This window comes from Neophocaena asiaeorientalis, unplaced genomic scaffold (assembly GCF_003031525.2).
Source record: "Neophocaena asiaeorientalis asiaeorientalis breed wild unplaced genomic scaffold, Neophocaena_asiaeorientalis_V1.1 scaffold251, whole genome shotgun sequence".
Lineage (NCBI taxonomy): Eukaryota > Metazoa > Chordata > Mammalia > Artiodactyla > Phocoenidae > Neophocaena > Neophocaena asiaeorientalis.
Genome location: NW_020173377.1, coordinates 151432 through 173013, shown reverse-complemented (window position 1 = coordinate 173013; position 21582 = coordinate 151432). Strand labels below are relative to the sequence as shown.

General features: G+C 38.8%; 1 protein-coding gene across 1 annotated transcript in view; it reads right to left on the bottom strand.

The window, feature by feature from the left end:
* DOCK3 (dedicator of cytokinesis 3) overlaps nt 1–21582 on the bottom strand; it is a 203857-nt gene that overhangs the window by 104054 nt on the left and 78221 nt on the right. The window contains exons 6-7 of the mRNA XM_024746488.1: nt 19860–19920; nt 18483–18630 (exon numbers count right to left, since the gene is read on the bottom strand). Of these exons, the coding sequence (XP_024602256.1) occupies nt 18483–18630; nt 19860–19920 (209 nt within the window). The remainder of the gene's footprint in view (nt 1–18482; nt 18631–19859; nt 19921–21582) is intronic.

Sequence of the window (21582 nt, the reverse complement as noted above, 5' to 3'; positions counted from 1 at the left end):
GCATTATGATTCTCAACAGTTTTAAACATCTGGTCTGATGTTCAATGTGTAACACTAAGTTTGAAGGGATACTTCAAACTCACTTTCCTAAAGAAATGAACATATATTTTACTAAATTAGACAAGGCTCATTTTCTGGTAAGGCACACAGAAGATTCATATTTGGGGAAATAGTAGAAACTCTAAAATGAACCTCTGCAAATATTTTTGAGTGGCAAAATATCCTATTCTCTGAAGTAACACTTTCCCACATGACAAGTTTTTTTCATTTTTAGTTCCTTATACATCCTTAAAACTAGGCGCTAGAGGAAAGCTCCTGATAGAGGAAAAAACAGTTCCTTTCAACAAGTACTGCTGTTTACAAACTTCCATGTCACACTTGCTCTACGCAGTCATTCAACTGTTGCTGTAATGGCCCCAGAGGAAAATCCTGCTAAGCTCAGGGCAATGTTGATATTTGCCTGTGGCTGTATTTCAGCCAGACCACGATAAGAAGAAAAGTTTGGGAGAGTAGTGGGCTTGGTTCACTGTGAAATCCTCTGTAGTCAAGGGGAAGGAGGGCTTAGTAGAGAAGGCTGGATGCCTAAATATGTAAGGATAAAGTTCTTTCCTAGGGACTTCAGGATTGGGAGAAAAGAGAATGGAGGAACAACACTGCACCTCTATTAATTTCTGACATTTTTCGAGTCTTCCCCTCTAAAGGAAAATTCCAAGAAAGCTGCAGTCATACAACCACTTGGTATGGTTTAGGAACAGAGACTAGGAAGGAATTCCTCATCCTAATGTAGACATCTTGATGAAACAACTGAAATGAGATTAGAATCATCTCTTGAAAATTCCTTGTGACACCCAGAGTCTCCACAGCCTCGGCCCCTCCCTTCCCCTGTTGGATAGGGAGAACCCACTGACCCCAGAAAACAGAGTCCATGCACAAAGGAAACCACACAGGATCTTTCCATGGTAACTTAGAAGTGTGTAGTCCAGCCACAGCAAGAGGAAACTCCAGCAAGAGTTATATCATGTGCCATCCAGCAGTGTGAAGCACAACAGGTTTCTAAATAAAAGAGTTTGTATAGAGACCATTCAGAGATAAAGGAGGTTGGCCACTGGACAAATTTTTCTTAATCAGTAGCTCTTCGGACTCCTTAGTAGAAATAAGCCTCACTTAGAGATGTTACAAAGAATTGTCAAAGATAAGGTTCTCAAAGTCCAGAGCTGTGAGGATAACTTCTGCTTACAGAAATCCTTCCAAGGAAAGGAAGGGGGAGAGTGTTCTTTAAAATGATCACTTGTGATTAGCAACTCAGTTGGAAATCAAAAGTGAGAGGTGCTGGCAGCAGTACATCTAGCCCTTCCTGTCTGACATGCACACTGTCTCAGCTCTTCCAATCAGTCAATACATCAGAGAAGTGCCCAGCTGGTGAGGACTGAGACTTGTCTTGCTGTCAGATTTTTGTCAGTTTCTAGGTTTACAAAATCAGTAGTTACATTCTTTAATAGAAAACTGACTGTAGTTTGTTATAGTGTATTCCCCCCCACTTCAAAATAAGAGTCTTGACTAATGCACAGTATAATGAATACAGACAATAATATTGTACTATAATGATGCAATGTGATAAATATTGCTTGACTGGCAATCATAATACAATATATAAATATATCAAGTTAACACGCTATACATCTCAAGTATATATATACATATATATATATATATATATATATATATATATAATACATACACAAAGAATCCAAATAAATAAATAAATAAAACCAAAAGGAAAAAAAAAAAAGAGCCTTGAAAATTAACTCCCTCTCTCCAATGGGTGGTATAATTTCAGTATTTCTCCAATAAAACACTCACTGGTTCTTTGGCAGTATAGAACCAGTGAGCTGGTGCTTTATCAACCACATCAACAGTGACAATGTGTATTATTTCACTGACATGTACTTTTCCACCCGACACATACAATTCAGATGCCAGACACCTGATGACTTGTCCCCTGTACTCCTCTCCATTTGTATGCCCCTTAACTATCATTGGCATTCAGAGATCTGCATTCGAAGCTCATTTCCTTCCTACCATATAAGCTTTCTGGGCAATCTCACCTGCTCCCATGGTTTCAACCACCACCAAAAGCAGATAAGACCCAAAGCAGTGTCTCCAGCCCAGACTCACCCCTAAGTTCCTGACCTGTATGGCCACAAGACAGCTTATCATTTCCTACCCGCCCGTCTGCTCCTAGAAACTCCTTCTGAGTAGAACCCACTAGTTCACTAAACCAGAACTCTTCCAGCTGTCATAACGTCCTGTAGATTTTGTTATCTTAAAATCTGTCACACCTGACCTCTCCTCTTCATGGCCTTGGTTCAGCCATTACCACCTCTCTTCCAAACCAGTGTAATCACCTCTTAACTGGCCTTTCAATTATCTCCCTTTCTAGAATGCCAAGGGAGCTACTCAAATCATCTGAAACTAAATGGATGTGGTATCATTAGCATATTTTAACCAATCACTAGGATATTTTGTAAGGAAAAAATATAAATGTAATAAGCATTTATTAACCAAATGAGTTATGATTATAATGAAGCATGATTATGTTGTATCCAATCAAATTAGTATTTAGAGCATGATTACTGATGTTGATAGTTTGCCCTCAATCATAAGACTCACAATGGATTGTAATCTAAAACAGGTCTGTGTGCCTCTGTGGCACACCTTCCTCAGAGGAGGTAACCAGCACAGGCAATAAAGTAGCACTTCAACCACTACATGTCCAGGGATTTTACTCAAGGTTTAACACAGAGGGGTGAGAGGTTTTTGGTTTTCTACATGGGATCACTAAGCATTCCAAAGCATCAGAGCAGGTGTGCAGATTCTGCTCAGTAAAGAGTGTTCAGAATACTGTTCTTATTCACTCATGTACTAGAGCACACTTTACCATTTGTCTCTTCCCTACTACCTCCTTATCTTCTTGATTTCTGTGGGTATTCACCCAACTTTCTTCTCATCTTTACCCAAGGTGGTCAACCCAAAAAAGTATTCAAGAAGTTTTAAAGAGTTGTTTGTAAGACCTTTAAGTCTGCTTTTTTACGATGCCTAATATAGGTAGGTAACGATCAGGATATTCTCCCATATTTTATTTCACTAAGATAGGTATTCTCATGTTCATCTTACAGATGAGGAGAGTGAGGTGAAGCTGTAGTCTAAACACAGGTCTGTCTGGACCCAAAGCAGGGCAGGGGTGAGGGTGGAGGGGCAGAGAGAAAGAAGCTGCAGAGTTCTGTGACCCTGAAAACCTTACTCCCACACCAGGCTTCAGTGTACTTGTCTCCCTGACACCAGTCAGAATTCCCATTCTGTCTACGTTCATCTAACTGCAACTATTCAGTTTTGACTATGGCTTAAAACTTAATTTAGTGCAAATAATCCATATTAAAATTCTTTCTTGGAGAGTGGCCAAGATGGCAGAATAAAAACACTCTTCTCACACCAAAATCACAACTATTTGCAGAACAACCATTGATAAAAAATACTGGAACCTACCAGAAAAGATCTTCTACAGCCAAAGACATAAAGAAGGAACCACAACGAGACCAGAAGAAGGGGAAGACTCATAATCAAACCCCATATCTCCAGATGGGTGACCCACAAACTGGAGAATAATTATATTGCAGAAGTTCTACCATAGGAATGAGAGTTCTGAGCCCCACGTCAGGCTCCCCAGCCCAGCACTGGCAAGACGAGCCCCCAGAGCATTTGGTTTTGAAGACCAGTGGGGCTTACTTAAAATAGAGACTTCACTCTTAAAGGGAGTGAAAAAAGCTCCCTTTTTTTTTCACACAAAAGCTCATGCGCACCAGCACATAGGGAAAAAAATATAATTTGACAGGAGCCTGGGCCAGACCTTCCTGCTGGTTTTGGAGTATCTCCTGGAGAGGTGAGGCGTGGATGAAGCTCACCCTGGGGACACAGACACTGGTGGCAAACATACTGGGGAACACTGTTGATGGCTGACATCTTGGCTCTTTAGTTCCAAGACCTGGCCCTATCCAACAGCCTCTAGGCAGCACTGCTGGGACACTTTAGGCCAAACAACTAACTGGGTGGGGACACAGTGCCAACAATCAGCAGACAGGCTGCCTAAAGACAAAAGAGCCCATAGCTACCTCTGGACTTGCCCCTAGACATGGCCCAGCCCACCAGAGGGCCAAGATGGAGCTGTACCCACCAGTGGACAAGCACTAGCCCCTCCCACCAGGAAGCCAGACCAAGCCTCTAGACCAACCTCATCCACAAGGGGGCAGACGCCAGAAGCAAGAAAACTACGACCCCTCAATACAGGGCAGACCCTACCCTGGGATCAGTTGGGCCCTGGCCTGGCCCACTAGCGGGCCAATGCAACCTTTAGGACACCCCAGAACCCATACCCAACTGTGTCAGGAACCAACATCTCCCCACAAAACAACCTGAAATGAGCTCTGGGATCCCTGGGCTGCAGCCAGACTCCAGGAACAAGCTCTGCTTGCTAGTAGACTGGCACTAACCCCAGGATCTGGCTTCACCTGCCAGTGGGAGGGCAACAGCCCCAGAGTCTTCAGGACTCTGACTCCACCCACCAGTAAGCCAGCACTAGCCCTGGGGGTGATGTAGGATTGCACAACCAGCCACCTCATGACCAGGCCCCGCTAAACAGCAGCCAGTAGCATCCACACAAAGCAGGTTCTGGCAACCAACCAGACTAGGGGCCTATCAGACCATCCACACAGTTAGCCCACCACAACAGAAGGACCCACATAGCCCTCTTCGAGTGAACCCTTAGAGCACACAGCTTGGGTGACGGGAGTGCGGAACTGCTGGGATGCATAGGATGCTTCTACAGAGGGCCGCTTCTCCAAGGTCAAGAAAAGTAACTAACCTACCACATACATAAAAATACAAATAGCAACTGAGACAAAACGAGAAATACGTTTCAGATGAAAGAACAAGATAAAACCCCAGAAGAACAACTAAGTGAAGTGGAGACAGGCAATCTACACAAGGCGTTCAGAGTAATGATTGTAAAGATAATCAAAGAACTCGAGAGAAGAATGGATTCACAGAAAAAGAAGTCAGAAATTTTTTAACAGAGTTAGAAAATATAAAGAACAACCAAACAGAGATGAAGAATACAATAACTGAAATGAAAAATGCACTGAAAGGAATCAACAGTAGACTAAATGAATCAGAAGAATGGATCAGTGAGCTGGGAAGACAGAGTAGTGGAAATCACTGCTGCTGAACAGACGAAAGAAGAATGAACAGAAGTCAGGACAGATTAAGAGACCTCTGGGACAACATCAAGTCTGCTAATATTCACATTAAAGGGGTCCCAGGAGAAGAGAGAAAGGGCCCAAGAAAATATCTGAAAAGATAACAGCTGAAAACCTCCCTCATCTGGGAAAGGAAACAGTCACCCAAGTTCAAGAAGCACAGAGTCCCACACAGGATTAACCCAAAGAGGAATAGACAAGATACATTGTAATCAAAATGACAAAAATTAAAGATAGAGAAAACTAAAAGCAGCTAGGGGAAAGCAACAAATAACATACAAGGGAACTCCCATAATACTATCAGCCAATTTTTCAGCAGAAACTCAGCAGGCTAGAAGGGAATGGTATGATATATTTAAAGTGATGAAAGAGAAGAACCTACAACCAAGAATACTCTACCCAGCAAGGCTCTCAGATTAGAAGGAGAAATCAAAAGCTTTACAGACAAGCAAAAGCTAAGAGAATTCAGCACCACCAAACCAGCTTTACAACAAATGTTAAAGGAACTTCTCCAGGTAAAAAAGAAAAGGCCACAACTAGAAACAAGAAAATTACAGAATGAAAAAGCTCATTGGTAAAGGGAAACATACAGTAAAGGTAGAAAATATCCACAAACAAAGCTCATAGGGAGGTTAAAACACAAGAGTGATAAAATCACCTGTATCCACAATAAGCAGTTAAAGAGATACACAAAACAATTAGATGTAAAATATGATATCAAAAACAGTAATCATGAGAGGAGGAGAGTACAAATGCAAGGTATCTAAAATGCATCTGAAATTAAGAGATCAGCAACTTACAACAATCATGTATATACAAAGACAGCTATACAAACACCTGACGTAATTGCAAACCAAAATTTATAACAGATATACACACAGAAAAGAAAAAGGAATCCAAATGTAACACTAAAGATAGTCATCAAATCACAAGAGAAGAGAGCAAAAGAAAAAAGGGAAAATAAGACCTATAAAAACAAATCGAAAACAATTAAAATGGCAATAGGAACATACATATCAATAATTACTTTAAATGTAAATGGGCTAAATGCTCCAACCAAAAGACACACACTGGCTGAATGGATACAAAAACAGGACCCATATATGCTGCCTACAAGAGGCTCATATCAGATCTAGAGACACATACAGACTGAAAGTGAGGGGATGGAAAAACACAGTCCATGCAAATGGAAATCAAAAGAAAGCCAGAGTAGCAATACTTATATCAGACAAAATAGACTTTAAAATAAAGATTGTTCTAAGAAATAAAGAAAGACCCTACATAATGATCAAGGGATCAATCCAAGAAGAAGATATAACAACTGTAAATATATATGCACCCAACATAGGAGCACCTCAATATATAAGGCAAATATTAACAAATATAAAAGAAAGAATCAATGGTAACACAATAATAGTAGGAGACTTTAATACCCCACTTAGGAGACATCCCTGTTGGTGTAGTGGTTAAGAATCCATCTGCCAAAGCAGGGGACACAAGTTCGAGCCCTGGTCTGGGAAGATTCCACATGCTGTGGAGCAACTAAGCCTGTGCGCCACAACTACTGAGGCTGCATTCTAAAGCCCACGAGCCACAACTACTAAGCCTGCGTGCTGCAACTACCAAAGCCCATGCGCCTAGAGAAGCCACCGCAATGAGAAGCCTGCGTACCGCAACGAAGAGTAGCCCCCACTAGCCGCAACTAGAGAAAGCCCACGTGAGCAGCAACAAAGACCCAATGGAGCCAAAATAAATTAATTAATAAATTAATTTATTTTAAAAATACCCCACTTACATCAATGGACACGTTATCCAGACAGAAAATCAAAAAGGAAACACAGGCCTTAAATGACATGTTAGACCAGATGGATTTAATTAGTATTTACAGAGCATTCCATCCAAAAGCAGCAGAATACACATTCTTTTCAAGTGCATGTGGAACACTCTCCAGGACAGAACACATGCTGGGCCACAAGGCAAGCCTCAGTAAATTTAAGAAAACTAAAATCATATCAAGCATCTTTTCCAACCACAATGCTATGAGGCTAGAAATCAACCACAAGAAAAGAACTGCAAAAAACACAAACATGTGGAGGCTAAACAATATGCTACTAAACAACCAGTGGATCACTGAAGAAATCGAAGAGGAAATTAAAAAATACCTAGACACAAATGAAAACAAGATGATCCAAAACCTATGGGGTGCAGCAAAAGCAGTTCTAAGAAGGAAGTTTAGAGCGATACAAGCTTACCTCAGGAAACAAGAAAAATCTCAAATAAACAAACTAACCCTACACCTAAAGCAACTAGAGAAAAAAGAACAAAGAGAACCCAAAGTTAGTAGAAGGAAAGAAATCATAAAATCAGAGCAAAAATAAATGAAATAGAGACAAAAAAAAAATAGAAAAGATCGATGAAACTAAAAGCTGGTTCTTGGCAAATGTAAACAAAATGGATAAACCTTTAGCCAGAGTCATCAAGAAAAAAAAGGGAGAGGGCCCAAATCAATGATATCAGAAATGGAAAAGGAGAAGTTACAACCAGCACCACAGAAATACAAAGGATCATAAGAGACTACTATGAGCAATTATATGCCAATAAAATGGACAACCTAGAAGAAATGGACAAATTCTTAGAAGGTACAATCTTCCAAGACTTAACTAGGAAGAAATAGAAAATATGAACAGACCAATTATCAGTACTGAAAATGAATCAGTAATTTAAAAACTCCCGATAAACAAAAGTCCAGGACTAGATGGCTTCATAGGTAAATTCCACCAAAAATTTAGAGAAGAGTTAACACCCATCCTTCTGAAACTATTCCAAAAAAACTGCAGAGAAAACAACACTTCCAAATTCATCCTATGAGGCCACGATCACCCTGATATGAAAACCAGACAAAGATATCATAAAAAAAGAAAATTACAGGCTAATATCACTGATGAACAAAGACACCAAAACCCTCAACAAAATACCAGCAAACTGACTCCAACAATATATTAAAAGGATCATACACCATGGTCAAGTGGGATTTATCCTAGAAATGCAAGGATTTTTCAATATCCACAAATCAATCAATGTGATACACCATACTAACATATTGAAGAATAAAAACCATATGATCATCTCAATAGATGCAGAAAAAGCTTTTGATGAAATTCAACATCATTTATGATAAAAACTCTTCAGGAAGCTGGCATAGAGGGAACACACCTCAACATAATAAAGGTCATAAATTACAAACCCACTACTATCATACACAACAGTGAAAAGCCGAAAGTATTCCCTCTAAGATCAGGAACAAGACAAAGATATCCACTCTTGCCACTTTTATTCAACATAATTTTGGAAATCCTAGCCACAGCAATGAGAGAAGAAAAAGAAATAAAAGGAATCCAAATTGGAAAACAAGTAAAACTGTCACTGTTTGCCTGTGTCATGATACTATACATAGAAAATCCTAAAGATGCTACCAGAAAGCTACTAGAGCTCATCAATGAATTCGGTAAAGTTGCTGGATGCAAAATTAATATACAGAAATCTGCTGCATTTCTATACAATAGCAATGAACTATTAGAAAGCAGAATTAAGGAAATAACCCCATTTACCATCACATCAAAAATAATGAAATACCTAGGAATAAACCTACCTAAGGAGGCAAAAGACCTGTCCTCTGAAAACTGTAAGATGCTGACGAAAAAAATTGAAGACCACACAAACAGATGGAAAGATATACCATATTCTTGGATTGGGAGGATGAATACTGTTAAAATGACTATACTACCCAAGGCAATCTACTGATTCAGCGCAATCCCTACCAAACTACCAATGGCATTTTTCACAGAACTGGAGCAAAAAATTTAAAAATTTGTATGGAAACACAAAAGATCCTGGATAGCCAGAAAAATCTTAAGAAGAACGGAGCTGGAGGATTTCAGACTATACTACAAAGCTGAATTTATCAAAATAGTATGTTACTGTCACAAAAACAGACATAGAGATCAATGGAACAGGATAGAGAGCCCAGAAATAAACCCGTACACTTACAGTCAATTAGTTTTCAACAAAGGAGGCAAGAATATACCAATACAATGGAGAAAAGATGGTCTCTCCGGTAACTGGTGCTGGGAAAACTGGACAGGTACATGTAAAAGAATGGAATTAGAACATTCTCTAACACCATAAACAAAAATAAATTCAAAATGGATTAAAGGGGGGCTTCCCTGGTGGCGCAGTGGTTGAGAGTCCGCCTGCTGATGCAGGGGACACGGGTTTGTGCCCCGGTCCAGGAAGATCCCACATACCGTGGAGCGGCTAGGCCCGTGAGCCATGGCCGCTGAGCCTGTGTGTCTGGAGCCTGTGCTCCGCAATGGGAGAGGCCACAACAGTCAGGGGCCCGCGTACCGCAAAAAAAAAAAACAAACAAAAAAACCCCATATATATAGTGCTTTAGCAAGAATACTTATTTTTATTCCTCTTTCCAGGTGGTGAAAACCCTTATGTGAGTAACACTTCCACTCCTTCCACCACTTTCCTGCGAAAAGGAGTGACTTCTTTGGCCAGTGCTTCTAGGAGAAGGACCCACACATGAACATTTCAGATCTGCCTCTTCCCTCTTTTGGGAGCAACCTGTTTGCAGACAGCACACAATCTCTGCACCAACAGGCCCCACACTGACTGTGACTTTAAAAGTCTTTCTAATTCAGGGTTAATGTTAATCAAAAGTTAGAATGCGTTGAATGGTGGTCCCTAAAAAGATATGTCCATATCCTAATCCCTAGAAATGTGAATGTTTCCTTATTTGGAAAAAGTGTCTTTGCAGTTGTAATTGAGGATCTTGAGATAAAATTATCCTGGATTATCTGCACAAGTCCAAGTTCATATGGTAGTTCTATTTTTAGTTTTTTAAGGAACCTCCATATTGCTCTCCATAGTGGATGTACCAATTTACACTCCCACCAACAGTGCAGGAAGGTTCCCTTTTCTCCACACCCTTTCCAACATTTACTGTTTGTAGATATTTTGATGATGGCCGTTCTGACCAGTGTGAGGTGACACCTCATTGTAGTTTTGATTTGCATTTCTCTAATAATTATTGATGTTGAGCATCTTTTCATGTGCTTTTTAGCCATCTGTATGTCTTCTTTGGAGAAATGTCTATTTAGATCTGCCCATTTTCTGACTGGGTTATTTGTTTTTTTGATTGAGCTGCATGAGCTATTTGTATATTTTGGAGATTAATCCCTTGTCGGTTGCTTCATTTGCAAATATTTTCTCCCATTCTGAGGGTTGTCTTTGTTGCTAATAAAGGTGTCACATTTATCCATACTGCTATATATATACACACACTATAAATTTATAGTAGATATACACACTATAAATTAAAAAAAATATGCCACATGTACCTATGTGACTCTACATTGGTACATCCATTTTAATCTACACCCACTTAACATTCTGATCTCAAAACCAATCTACTGATATCCATTAGCCCCCTCAAACTGCAACAAACAGCATTTTTATTCTTAGTTTACTAAGCCAAAATTATTAAATAATTGGGAATGAAGGTTGACCTTTGTCAAGTTATCTTTTTTGATATCAGAATTATTGTAAGGTCTTTCCCCTCTGGATGACTAATATGCTAACTGCACTGTGATCAGAGTGTGGCTTGTGCCATGTGGAATTTATGAAATTTTTTTCTATGAATAATTTTTGTAAAATGTTCCATGGGTCCTGGAAAAGATGTATTCTGTTTGTTGGACAAATCTTTTTTTTTTTTTTTTTTAGCACTGGAAGAATCATACAGCCTGGTGAGCTGGGATACTCCAGTTACATCTGCTGTCCTGGCAAGCAATAGCACTCCATTTGACTATCAGCACGTACTGATTTAGATGATAAATTATGCCACCCTGTGCAGAGGTAGGAGAACAAGTAGCTAAGAGTATGGTCTCTTAACAAGGCTGCTCAGGCACGTGCCTCACCACTCTGTGTCCTGTCTCCCTCATATGTAAAAAAGAGATAACAGCCCAGGTGAGTGCTCAATGATGCTGTTATTCTCTGTCACATCAACCTTATTCAGATTCTCTCTTAAGTCAGATTTATCTGATTTAGATATTTATCTCCATCCTAATTTTTGTCTTCTTATATGTCAAAAGGGATGTTAACAAATCTCTTGATTTTACTGTACTTTTATGTTTATATTTATAATAAATTGGACATAATAATTTTGAGTCATTATTATGTTCAAAGGTCACAACAATTAGACCTTCACTATAAATTTCACCATGTATCAGTATATCAGCTCTTCTTATCCCTGTAAAGGAAAAAAAAGGTCTTTCTGGAACACTGGTGAGCTGGAGGCAGAGATGCTGGCAAGGATACCTGGGCTTCTCACTCTGCTTTCTTTCCCCAGTTAAGAAGGTGAGTGTGTTAAGGCTATGTTTGGTCAACGTTTCTTTAAACTGAAGAACATGAACTGTTGAGTAAATATCTCCGGAATGAAATGTGAACCCTTAATTTAACGGTAGTAGAGTAGTCACCCTCTACTTTGCAGAGTCCAAAGTAGAGGGCTGCTTCTGCTGGGGAGTCTAGGGCTGAGGGAGTGAGTGATGCATTACATGTTATGTGTGTGCCTACCCTGAGAAGCCATTTTGCTTCCCGTGAGATATGTATTCTTGGAGGATGAAAGAGGAAACCAAATTTAACTTTATTGTGTGTGTGTTTTCTTTTTCTGTCAATCCCTGATACTCCTTACACAGCACATTCATTTCATACTTTTTACATTAGAATTTATTTTTTATCATTAATATTACATTTCATTTTGTCTGTATTTTATTATTATACTTAGCTTATTTGTTATTAATCTTTTTGTTTCTCTTATTATATTTGTGAGTCTCTCACTAATACATAGATGAATTTTGGTTTTTGCCTCTTTTTTTTTTTTTTGCGGTACGTGGGCCTCTCACAGGCTCCGGACGCGCAGGCTCAGCAGCCATGGCTCACGGGCCCAGCCGCTCCGTGGCATGTGGGATCCTCCCGGACTGGGTCACGAACCCGTGTCCCCTGCATCGGCAGGCGGACTCTCAACCACTGCGCCACCAGGGAAGCCCTTTGCCTCTATTTTAAGAATTTTTACCTAATAGGATTTTCTTTCATCTCAATTATATTTATTGTCATAACTGATATGGGCTTTCTTCTGTCCTTTGCTCTAGGCTTTCTGATTTTTTAATGCTCTCTTACAGCAGCTTTTGTACTGTATGATATATATTCTTACATGCATCTTTGTGCTGAATGATTATACATCCTGCATTTATTTATATTAGGGTTTCCTTTAGGATAGAAATGTCTAAATTTTTACTAACAGAAATATTAATACAGCTTTTAAATCTAATTTGTGCCTTTATTACTGGTTAATAAAAGGTATGACAACCCAACAGCCATAAAAACTAAATGTTGACCATAAAGAAGAATAAACACTTAAAAAATAACACGTTCTAGGAAGGATAGGGGCAAGGGATAGTTAGGGAGTTTGTTTTAAATATACACACTGCTATATTTAAAATGGATAACCAACAAGGACCTACTGTATAGCACAGGGAGCTCTGCTCAATGTTATGTGGCAGCCTGGATGGGAGGGGACTTTGGGGGAGAATGGATACATGTATATGTATGGCTGAGTCGCTCTGCTGTGCACCTGAAACTATCACAACACTGTTAATCGGCTATACTTCAATTTAAAATAAAAAGTTTAGGGCTTTCCTGGTGGCGCAGTGGCTAAGAATCTGCCTGCCAATGCAGGGTACATGGGTTCAAGCCCTGCTGTGGGAAGATCCCACATGCCGCGGAGCCTGCACTCTAGAGCCCGCGAGCCACAACGACTGAGCCCGCGTGCCGCAACTACTGAGGCCCACGCACCTAGAGCCCATGCTCTGCAACAAGAGAAGCTACCACAGTGAGAAGCCTGCACACTGCAACAAGGAGTGGCCCCCGCTTGCCGCAACTAGAGAAAAGCCCGCGTGCAGCAACAAAAGACCCAACGCAGCCAAAAATAAAATAAAATAAAATAAAAATAAAAATATTAAAAAAAATTTAAAAAGAAAATAACACGTTCTATAAAGCCCATGATATGATTCTATCCCTAGCATTTTTTGTTATTGGTGCTGTTTTTGAATCATTATAGGTTAAATGAAAAATTAATTTAAAATCGAAGTATGATTACTACCATTATTCTGTTCTTCCAAGAAATGTCATTAATTTGCTTAGTCACTTACTTAACTGGTGTTGACCACCTCTACCTCTGTAAGATGGTGAAGTTCCACTCAGTGCACAGGCTTGTTATGAAGTTTCAATGTGATTATATAGCCAGAAGGGCTCTGAGAGAGTACAGAGCGCTAAACAAATGTACACTGATATTACCATTGAAAACAGGTGACATTTTATGTGGCCACCATGAAGTAATTAAGATACTATGGATGGAATTATGTAGGATTTGTAGTTTAGATGTGAAAGTGGAACTTGCCAATAAACAAGAGTCACTAGCAAAAAAAAAAGACAAGAAACTCCTTTTAGATGGCATGTAATACACCTATCATTTGGGTATATCTCATTTCCTGAACCACCAATCCTCTCATTTATTTTTCCACCTCTTACCTGTTTGATTCACTAGTTCAAATGGGTTCTTTTTTTTTTCCTGTCTGTCTTACATTACCTTATTCCACCCTCCCACCCCCAATTTTTTAGATGAGGAAACTAAAGTTCTGGGAATTAGGATGACTTTTCCAAATCTCACAGCTTCTATCATCTCATCTACCTAATCTATCTAATAGGTGAAAGTATTACATCTATGTTTTTAAAAACCAAGCTGGGATCATACATACTGCTGACATACTTTTAAGTCAGTTAAAGTTGTTATACAAAGCCAGCTCTATGTTTGTATACTTGTAGAGCCACTGTTCTTTCATATCACTCTTTCTAGAGTAGCAGCAGAACAGAAAAGAAAGGGAAGAGAAAGCACATTTGTTTTTTCAATCCTGTGGCAGAGAATACTTGGGACCTCATGTGCCAACACTAAATCCATGTTAGAGACTCCTGTTGTGAACCTCTCACCTCTGCATGAGCAGGGAGTCATCCTGAGCTAACTTTCTTTATTTTGGTTCATTATTTAACGTGTTCTGTTTTGCAGCAGCACTAACACACACAAAAACCCAGTTCGACACTGAGGCTAGAGAGACTGGGCACTAGAAGTCAAAGTAGAGCAGTTCCATGGACAGAGACCTACTGGATTTGAGTCTTCCTTGTATGGCCTGAAAAGACATTTGGTGCAGATGCTCAAACAACGCCATGTCTGAACACTGATAATGGACCCAGCAGATAATGGTCCTGGGTGGATGATGATCCACTGAAAATTGAGAAGGCCTAGGCTAGGAGAAAGAGAAATATGAGCTATTTCTTTACCTGACTTGCAAGTGAGAAGCAGAATTTTTCATTTAGAGTTATTACATATAAAGACATCAGACTCCTTTAATCTGTACCAAAATGAGAGTGACCCAATGGTCCTTTACTCATTTAAGAATGAGCTTCCATTTAAGAATGGCTCCTAAACAAGTCCCCTCAACTTAAGGCAGTTTCATAGATAAGGTAGTGATGAAACAAAGAACCCAAAGGTGGTGTTCTGAGGAAATGCCTGTGTCTATTCCAAATACAAGGAGAGGTTCCCTTCCAGGCATCACTCACAGAAGAGGCTGCCACCTTGTATTTCCACCCTCACAAAGCCTTTCATGTTATAGGGCATTCTCTGAACCCCTTTATTTTTAACATCACAGCACTGTTTGGATACGTTACATTATCCTTTGGATAAGATACATTATTACCAATGCAAGCTTTAGATGCTTATAAATTTTATCTTGGTTAAAAAAAATTTTAAGAGCAAAACTACACAGATTTAGTAATCATCCTTGGATATGACCTCCAAATTGAAGTATTGGATGCTACTGTAAAACTCACCTAAAAAGCAGCATAGTAAGTGGCTGTATCATTAAGGTCATATACATAGGCCTACATGACAAATGAAAACATAAAAACATCAAGCATCCAACTATTCAGGAAATATGTTATTGGGTCTCAAGATAAATCTCCACTGAAAGCATCATTAAGGATTCAAAGAGTGATGTATCAAAACCAAACCTGATAATGTGCCTTGGAAAACTGTCAGATGACTCAGAATATGGCTATAGTGATGACAAAGACCTAATGGCATGGTTGCACATAAAGAATTCAAATAAAATCTTCTCATAAAATGTGGAAGTGGGGAAAAAGCAATACTTCTCAATTTTACATAATATGTGATTGAGTACATAGTGTGTAATACACATTTTATATAATATGATTTAAAATATAACTAAAACAATAAATTTAATATTCTAAGTAGTTATTTATTTCATTAAAGTTGGCCTAAAAGTGTTTGGACTTTTTTCAATGTGAAGTTGGAGAGTGGTCATCACATATTCAGAGGCATCTTGTATTTGGTCATATGTACTATTTATGGTCACCCTCCACCCATCCCAATGCTGGCTTTAGCTCCTTGGCATTCCTCTCCTTTCACATCCTAGGCTCCAGATTCAGCAAGCCTTGTGCCTGCCTGAGAGTCCAGTCCCTCTGGCCAAGAACAAACATGATATCTATATCAGAATGAACTTCACATAGTGGTTATTCGTTTGTGATTTTTAAGGTTTCTGGCTCACTAAAAAGCGACCTAGTTTTTACACCTCAGCTTCTTGTTGTGATTTTTTAAAAAAGGATGTGGTGCCTTCCCAACACACATGATATTAAATATCTATAAAGCCAGAGCAGTGGTCATGACAAGAGACATACAGGGGCTTGAGGCCTGAGGCTGACTCTGAATAAGAGAAGAAACAATGAGAAGGTCAACAACTAATGAGATATTTTGCTAATTCACTGATTAAAACTATACAAGAGATTTTTTTATCCTTGCAAAATTCTGTCCTAGCAAAGGTTAAAACACTATCAGTAGCTATTAGTAAAACCTTTAAGCTTCCAATTAAACCTAACAAACATGTCCCCTAAAATTTATTGAAAAATATTACTTCTCTGTAGGGCTGAATTCACTGTGCTGATGTGGATTTAAAACACTAACCCTAGAGGAATTCCATACTGTGCACAAAATCAACTTCACAAACATGGAAGTGTCTTTGAAAGTCTGTTAATACTATCAAGTGGAAAAATTGTCCTACATTTTAACTCTATTAGTCCTTCAAAAAACTTTAAAAAAAAAACTATCTTCTCTGTTGAAAACAATATCTTTCTTTGGCTTTTTAGAACTGATATATTAGGCACAGCTCAGAGAAAGGAGCTAAGAAAAAGCTACACATGAATCCCACTTCTTGAAAAGTGACATGTTAGTACTGAAAACTGTTGTTTTAGAAGCAATTAGGCTAATTAAGCTTGATAGCATGATTTCAAGAGAGATGCTGTGCAAGCCCCTATCCACAATGAGAATTTGCACTGAAGCAAGGAACAGCTGATATGTGCAGAGATGCAACTCTGGAGTGCTATCTATAAACTCCATGCCCTTAGAAAGGATAGAGTGGAGTAAGATGATAATGATGATGATTTTGGATTAACATTTAGTCCTTTTCAAAGGGAGGAAAGGACCTTGTATCAAGAAGCAGGTCCCGGGACTTCCCTGGTGGCGCAGTGGTTAAGAATCCAGCTGCCAATGCAGGGGACATGAGTTCGAGCCCTGGTCCGGGAAGATCCCACATGCCGCGGAGCAACTGAGCCCGCGCACCACAACTACTGAGCCTGTGCTCTAGAGCCCGCGAGCCACAACTACTGAAGCCTGTGAACCTAGAGCCCGTGCTCCGCAACAAGAGAAGCCACCACAATGAGAAGCCCGCACACCGCAACAAAGACCCAACGCAGCCAAAAAGATAAAAATAAATAAATAAGTAAATTTATTAAAAAAAGAAAAGAAGGAGGTACCATCACCCATCATTGAAGAGATTTTGTAAATGGAGAAAGGCTGTGACTGATGCATGAAAGGAAGAGGAAACCTGCTAAAATTTCCTTTGTAAGTTATTATTTCAAAGGAAGATCCTCATCACATCAAGTACACAACTCTGAACAAAACAGAGCTTAAGGCAAAATACGTAATAAGGATACCTGGGCCTTTATTTTGAAATTAATAAAATGTGGTTGATTATACAAAGGTCCAAATTAAGCATAATTGTGAATTAAGTTTACTTCATGCCTGAATCAGATAGAACAGATAATTTAGAAAAATACACACAAATATTATGGTAAAGATATATTAACCTGGTGATTGACAGCATTAGATTTAATTTGAAAAAACAATATTGGGTTAAAACCAAAAGGGGAGAGATTTCTTTTTTTAATTCTCACAGTTAGAAATACACTTGCTTTAAAAACTCACTAAACTCACCATTGATCATGTTTTCAGCATTATGATTCATGCCTAAGTCTCTACAAGCAAAGACAGACGATACACCTGGATTCTGTGTTACTTTTCTTTGTTTTTTCTGTTGTTTAACAAGAGTCAGGAGGAGATGCACTGCTTCTGTAAGGCAGAGCCCTTGGATGATGAACACTAAAAATAATGCCATACTTGGCTGGTGGCATAGATCAGTGGTGGCAGAAATGAAGTGTAAAACCTTAGCTCCTCAGAAAAACTGGCTTTTCTTCAAAGACAGGGCAACCTGACTTGTGATCATTCTTTGAAGCAATTTACATCAGTAGCCAGCTCAGTTACAACAGCTGGTGGGCAAGTATTAGACACAGATGACTCTTTTACAGCCAAAACACAGGAGAAATTAGATTATTAGCTTTCCTGTAAATACGTAATAAGGTTGGCTAGTCCTGGAGAGAAGAGGAATTGTGTATCACCAGACTTTTACTTTAGAATAGAACATTCCAAGTTCAGCTGTTTCAGAATCACCTGGGAAGCGTATTAAAAATACAGTTGCCTGGGCCCATCCCAAACCTTTAGAAGGAAATCTTTGCATTTTCAAAAAATTCCCTATCCTACATAACCTGATGAGTCTGTGTCCTGCAAAGCTTGAGAACTTCTGCTCTCAAGGGCAGTGCTGGGATGTCTTATGTTGCAAATCATTAATATTTCTGAGGTCCATTACTCACGTGTAAACCTTAAGAACAAAATCCTTCTCTTCCTTTAATTCTGTGAGCGACTGCAGGACATCCAGGATGCTTAGGACTGCACAGCCATACGGCCGCCGATAGTGCAGATGAGCAGGGCCCTTCTTTGAGTCATTCAGGAGCATCCGGCCTGGGGCACAGCAGAAACACCAGTCAGACTGAGAACTCCATGCTCCTCTATAGCACCACCGAATTGTCATCCAAGGATGCCAGAGCTATAGGTATCTTAAGAGATTTTCTAAACTGGAAGACTGAAGATGAAGGGAGCCATCCAAGGATGCAAGGTTATTTATGTAGAGGAATGCCAAACAGGCCTTTGGCCAGGGCTCTTCCCCTGCACCACGTTCAATTAATCATCCTTACTTCCCTCCTCAACACCAACAGTCCATTTATTAATCATATGTGAATGAAACAGTGGTTTCATGAATTTCTTAGAAAAACCAATGTGCTAATATATTTTAACTTCTTAGTTGAGTATTTTAGCTGACAGGTAAAAGTTATGTATACAGAGATAACGAGGACAATGTACTATTCTTCCAACCAAATTCTTCCAGCCAAAGCTGCTCCTGAACCACTGTAGGAGCAAGAAGAGTCTCAGAAAGTAGATGGGAGCTTGATTTTCCTGCCTACCAAGGCTGTGCTTATAGTGGCAAGAGGACTTGCAAATGCAGAACTGGAACCTCAACAAATGCTTTATCAAGTACAGCAAAACAAAAACCCAAAAGTACAGCAAAAGAGTTGTTTTGTTGTTGGCAAAACAACTCTTTTGCTGTACAGGACATGGCAGAACCCACTATGAAAGACGACTTGGTTAGTCATGGGCCCGCAAATTATGTCATAAACTTAAAATAAGACTGGACAAATGAACCACAGGTAGCAAAAATCTTGGGTGGGGTAGAAGTGAGATACCATCCATCTAGTGCAGTAATGACAGTAACTCTAATTTTGTGGAAAATAGCATAGATACATACTTTTTGATACAAAACACAGCAAAGGCCATTCACTACCTGTTAAGCTGGCAACCCTGGCAATCCGTTATAAGATCTCTGAGGCAGAGGGCTGGTACAGAGGCAGAACATAAGATGGAGAGAATGTAAAAAAGCAGGCCACTTGAAATAAAAAGTATGTGTCCAAAAACAAATAGGAAGCAGAAAATGCTTTCATTTCTATCAAATTCAGCTATTGCAGCAGCTGAGCTTAAGGTACAGCTCCAGTACAAGCTGGACTCTAATCCTAAAACCTGAAGTACCTGAAGTAATCCTAAAACCTGAAGAGCTAGGCAGAAGACAAAGGTCATACACAGTAGATATCCCAAGTTGGGGTGGTCTTAGTCATGTGAATTGATAAAGTGAACCGTACCTATTCGTATCACATGGGCAACTATATATAAATCTCTCTTCATATCTTTGCTGCTCAGATCCTAAGAAAAGAGAAAAAATAAATTAAGGCAATGAATACATAGAAAATAATTAAAATTTCATTTTGAACCTCATAATGGTTTGCTTTTGCTGCTTTTAGCATATGCTATAGGTGGGGAAAGGGGATTAAAGCACATAGCAGTTTAGTGTTTATAAGATTCCTGCAGTGAAAGCCTGGACATCTTATGTGCCCTTGGAAGATTATTTTGTTGACAATATTTTTCCAGCTCTTATTTAGACCACCTATCTCCGAAAGTTCTCACATTAGAAATCTCCATGACATTGACTTATCCATGTTTATTCCAAAATCATATAAAAACATTCTGTAACAAAAGAAATTTCCAATGCAGAAAAAGAAAGGGAAAACACCAAAAGGCTCATTAATGACTGAAATTCTGAAAGTTTACTCTCTACTAATTTTACATTTATTCTGCTGTCCACAAATGATTATTATACACTAGATATGTTCCCTTGAAAAGCGATTACTTTGGTTTTAGTGACACCTCAATAATTAGATCTCCCATTTCTAAATTTAGATATGTATCATTTATGCTGAAGTATAAAGCTGAAAATAATTTTATCTGGAAAATTTTAAGGGCTTCCTTTAAGTAAACAAATCTCATCCAGAATCACTTTTAAAACTAGAGTTATAAAAATAATTTTATACATTATTTATGTGTAGAACACATTTTGAAAAAAAATGTTTGAGTATATATTTATACTTTATTTAACACATTATACTCGAAGTAATAAAACTTCCTTTAATATGTATTGTTTCAGACTTTCACCAGGTCATCAACTGCTGCTCACTCCCAGCCACTGTTATGAATTAATGATGATTGAAGGAGTAACCTCTATCTTTAATGGGACAGGTTCCTGTGATTTCCCTTTTGCTTCTAGGAAACGGTCCCTTAGTTCCATTTCCTTCCCATCTTTCATCTTTTGATTTGTCCCAGATACTTATCTCTTTTCAATAAAGCAGGAAAAGGGACAATCAAGCAGCAGTCATGATCTTGAATGAGCTTTGGATCCAGAATCCCCATGTTTGCTTTATGTTTATGTTTACCCTGTAGCAGGGTTAGGCCTAGGGTGAGGCAAGCAAGCCATCTAAGGTATAAAATTTAAGGTCTCATTCTCAGGATCCTGCGCTTTGCTTGCCTCACCATAATCCCAGTTCTGCCCTGTAGAGTGGCCCTGAACATATGAAAGAAAAGGAGACATTAAAAAGTAATTTGTAATGGTGAAATTGAAGCTTTTAGATTCTAGATGGTTATAATATTTTGCCAAATTCTTGATGGAATAATGAAATATACTTACAATGAAATGGGTTACAAAATAATTTAACATAAATTGTTATCTCTGGAATCACAAAGATATATTTTTGCATGAAAGTTGTCTTTTGATATTGAAAAATGATATTTTAGACTCCATTTCAATAATTCCTTTAATTTAAAGTGATATCCTCCAAACAGTACTACATGTTGCTAAATATTAAGATGACTACTAAAAAATAGAAATTAAAAAACAGATTACCATTTTTATATAATTTTTGGGACAGAAACATGTCTATTACTAAAAGATATGTAAATGTTTGACACATTTCAAAGTGAAATGGTCTTCTACATAGCTTAGATTGTGTTAATCCAAACTATCAAATAACCAGT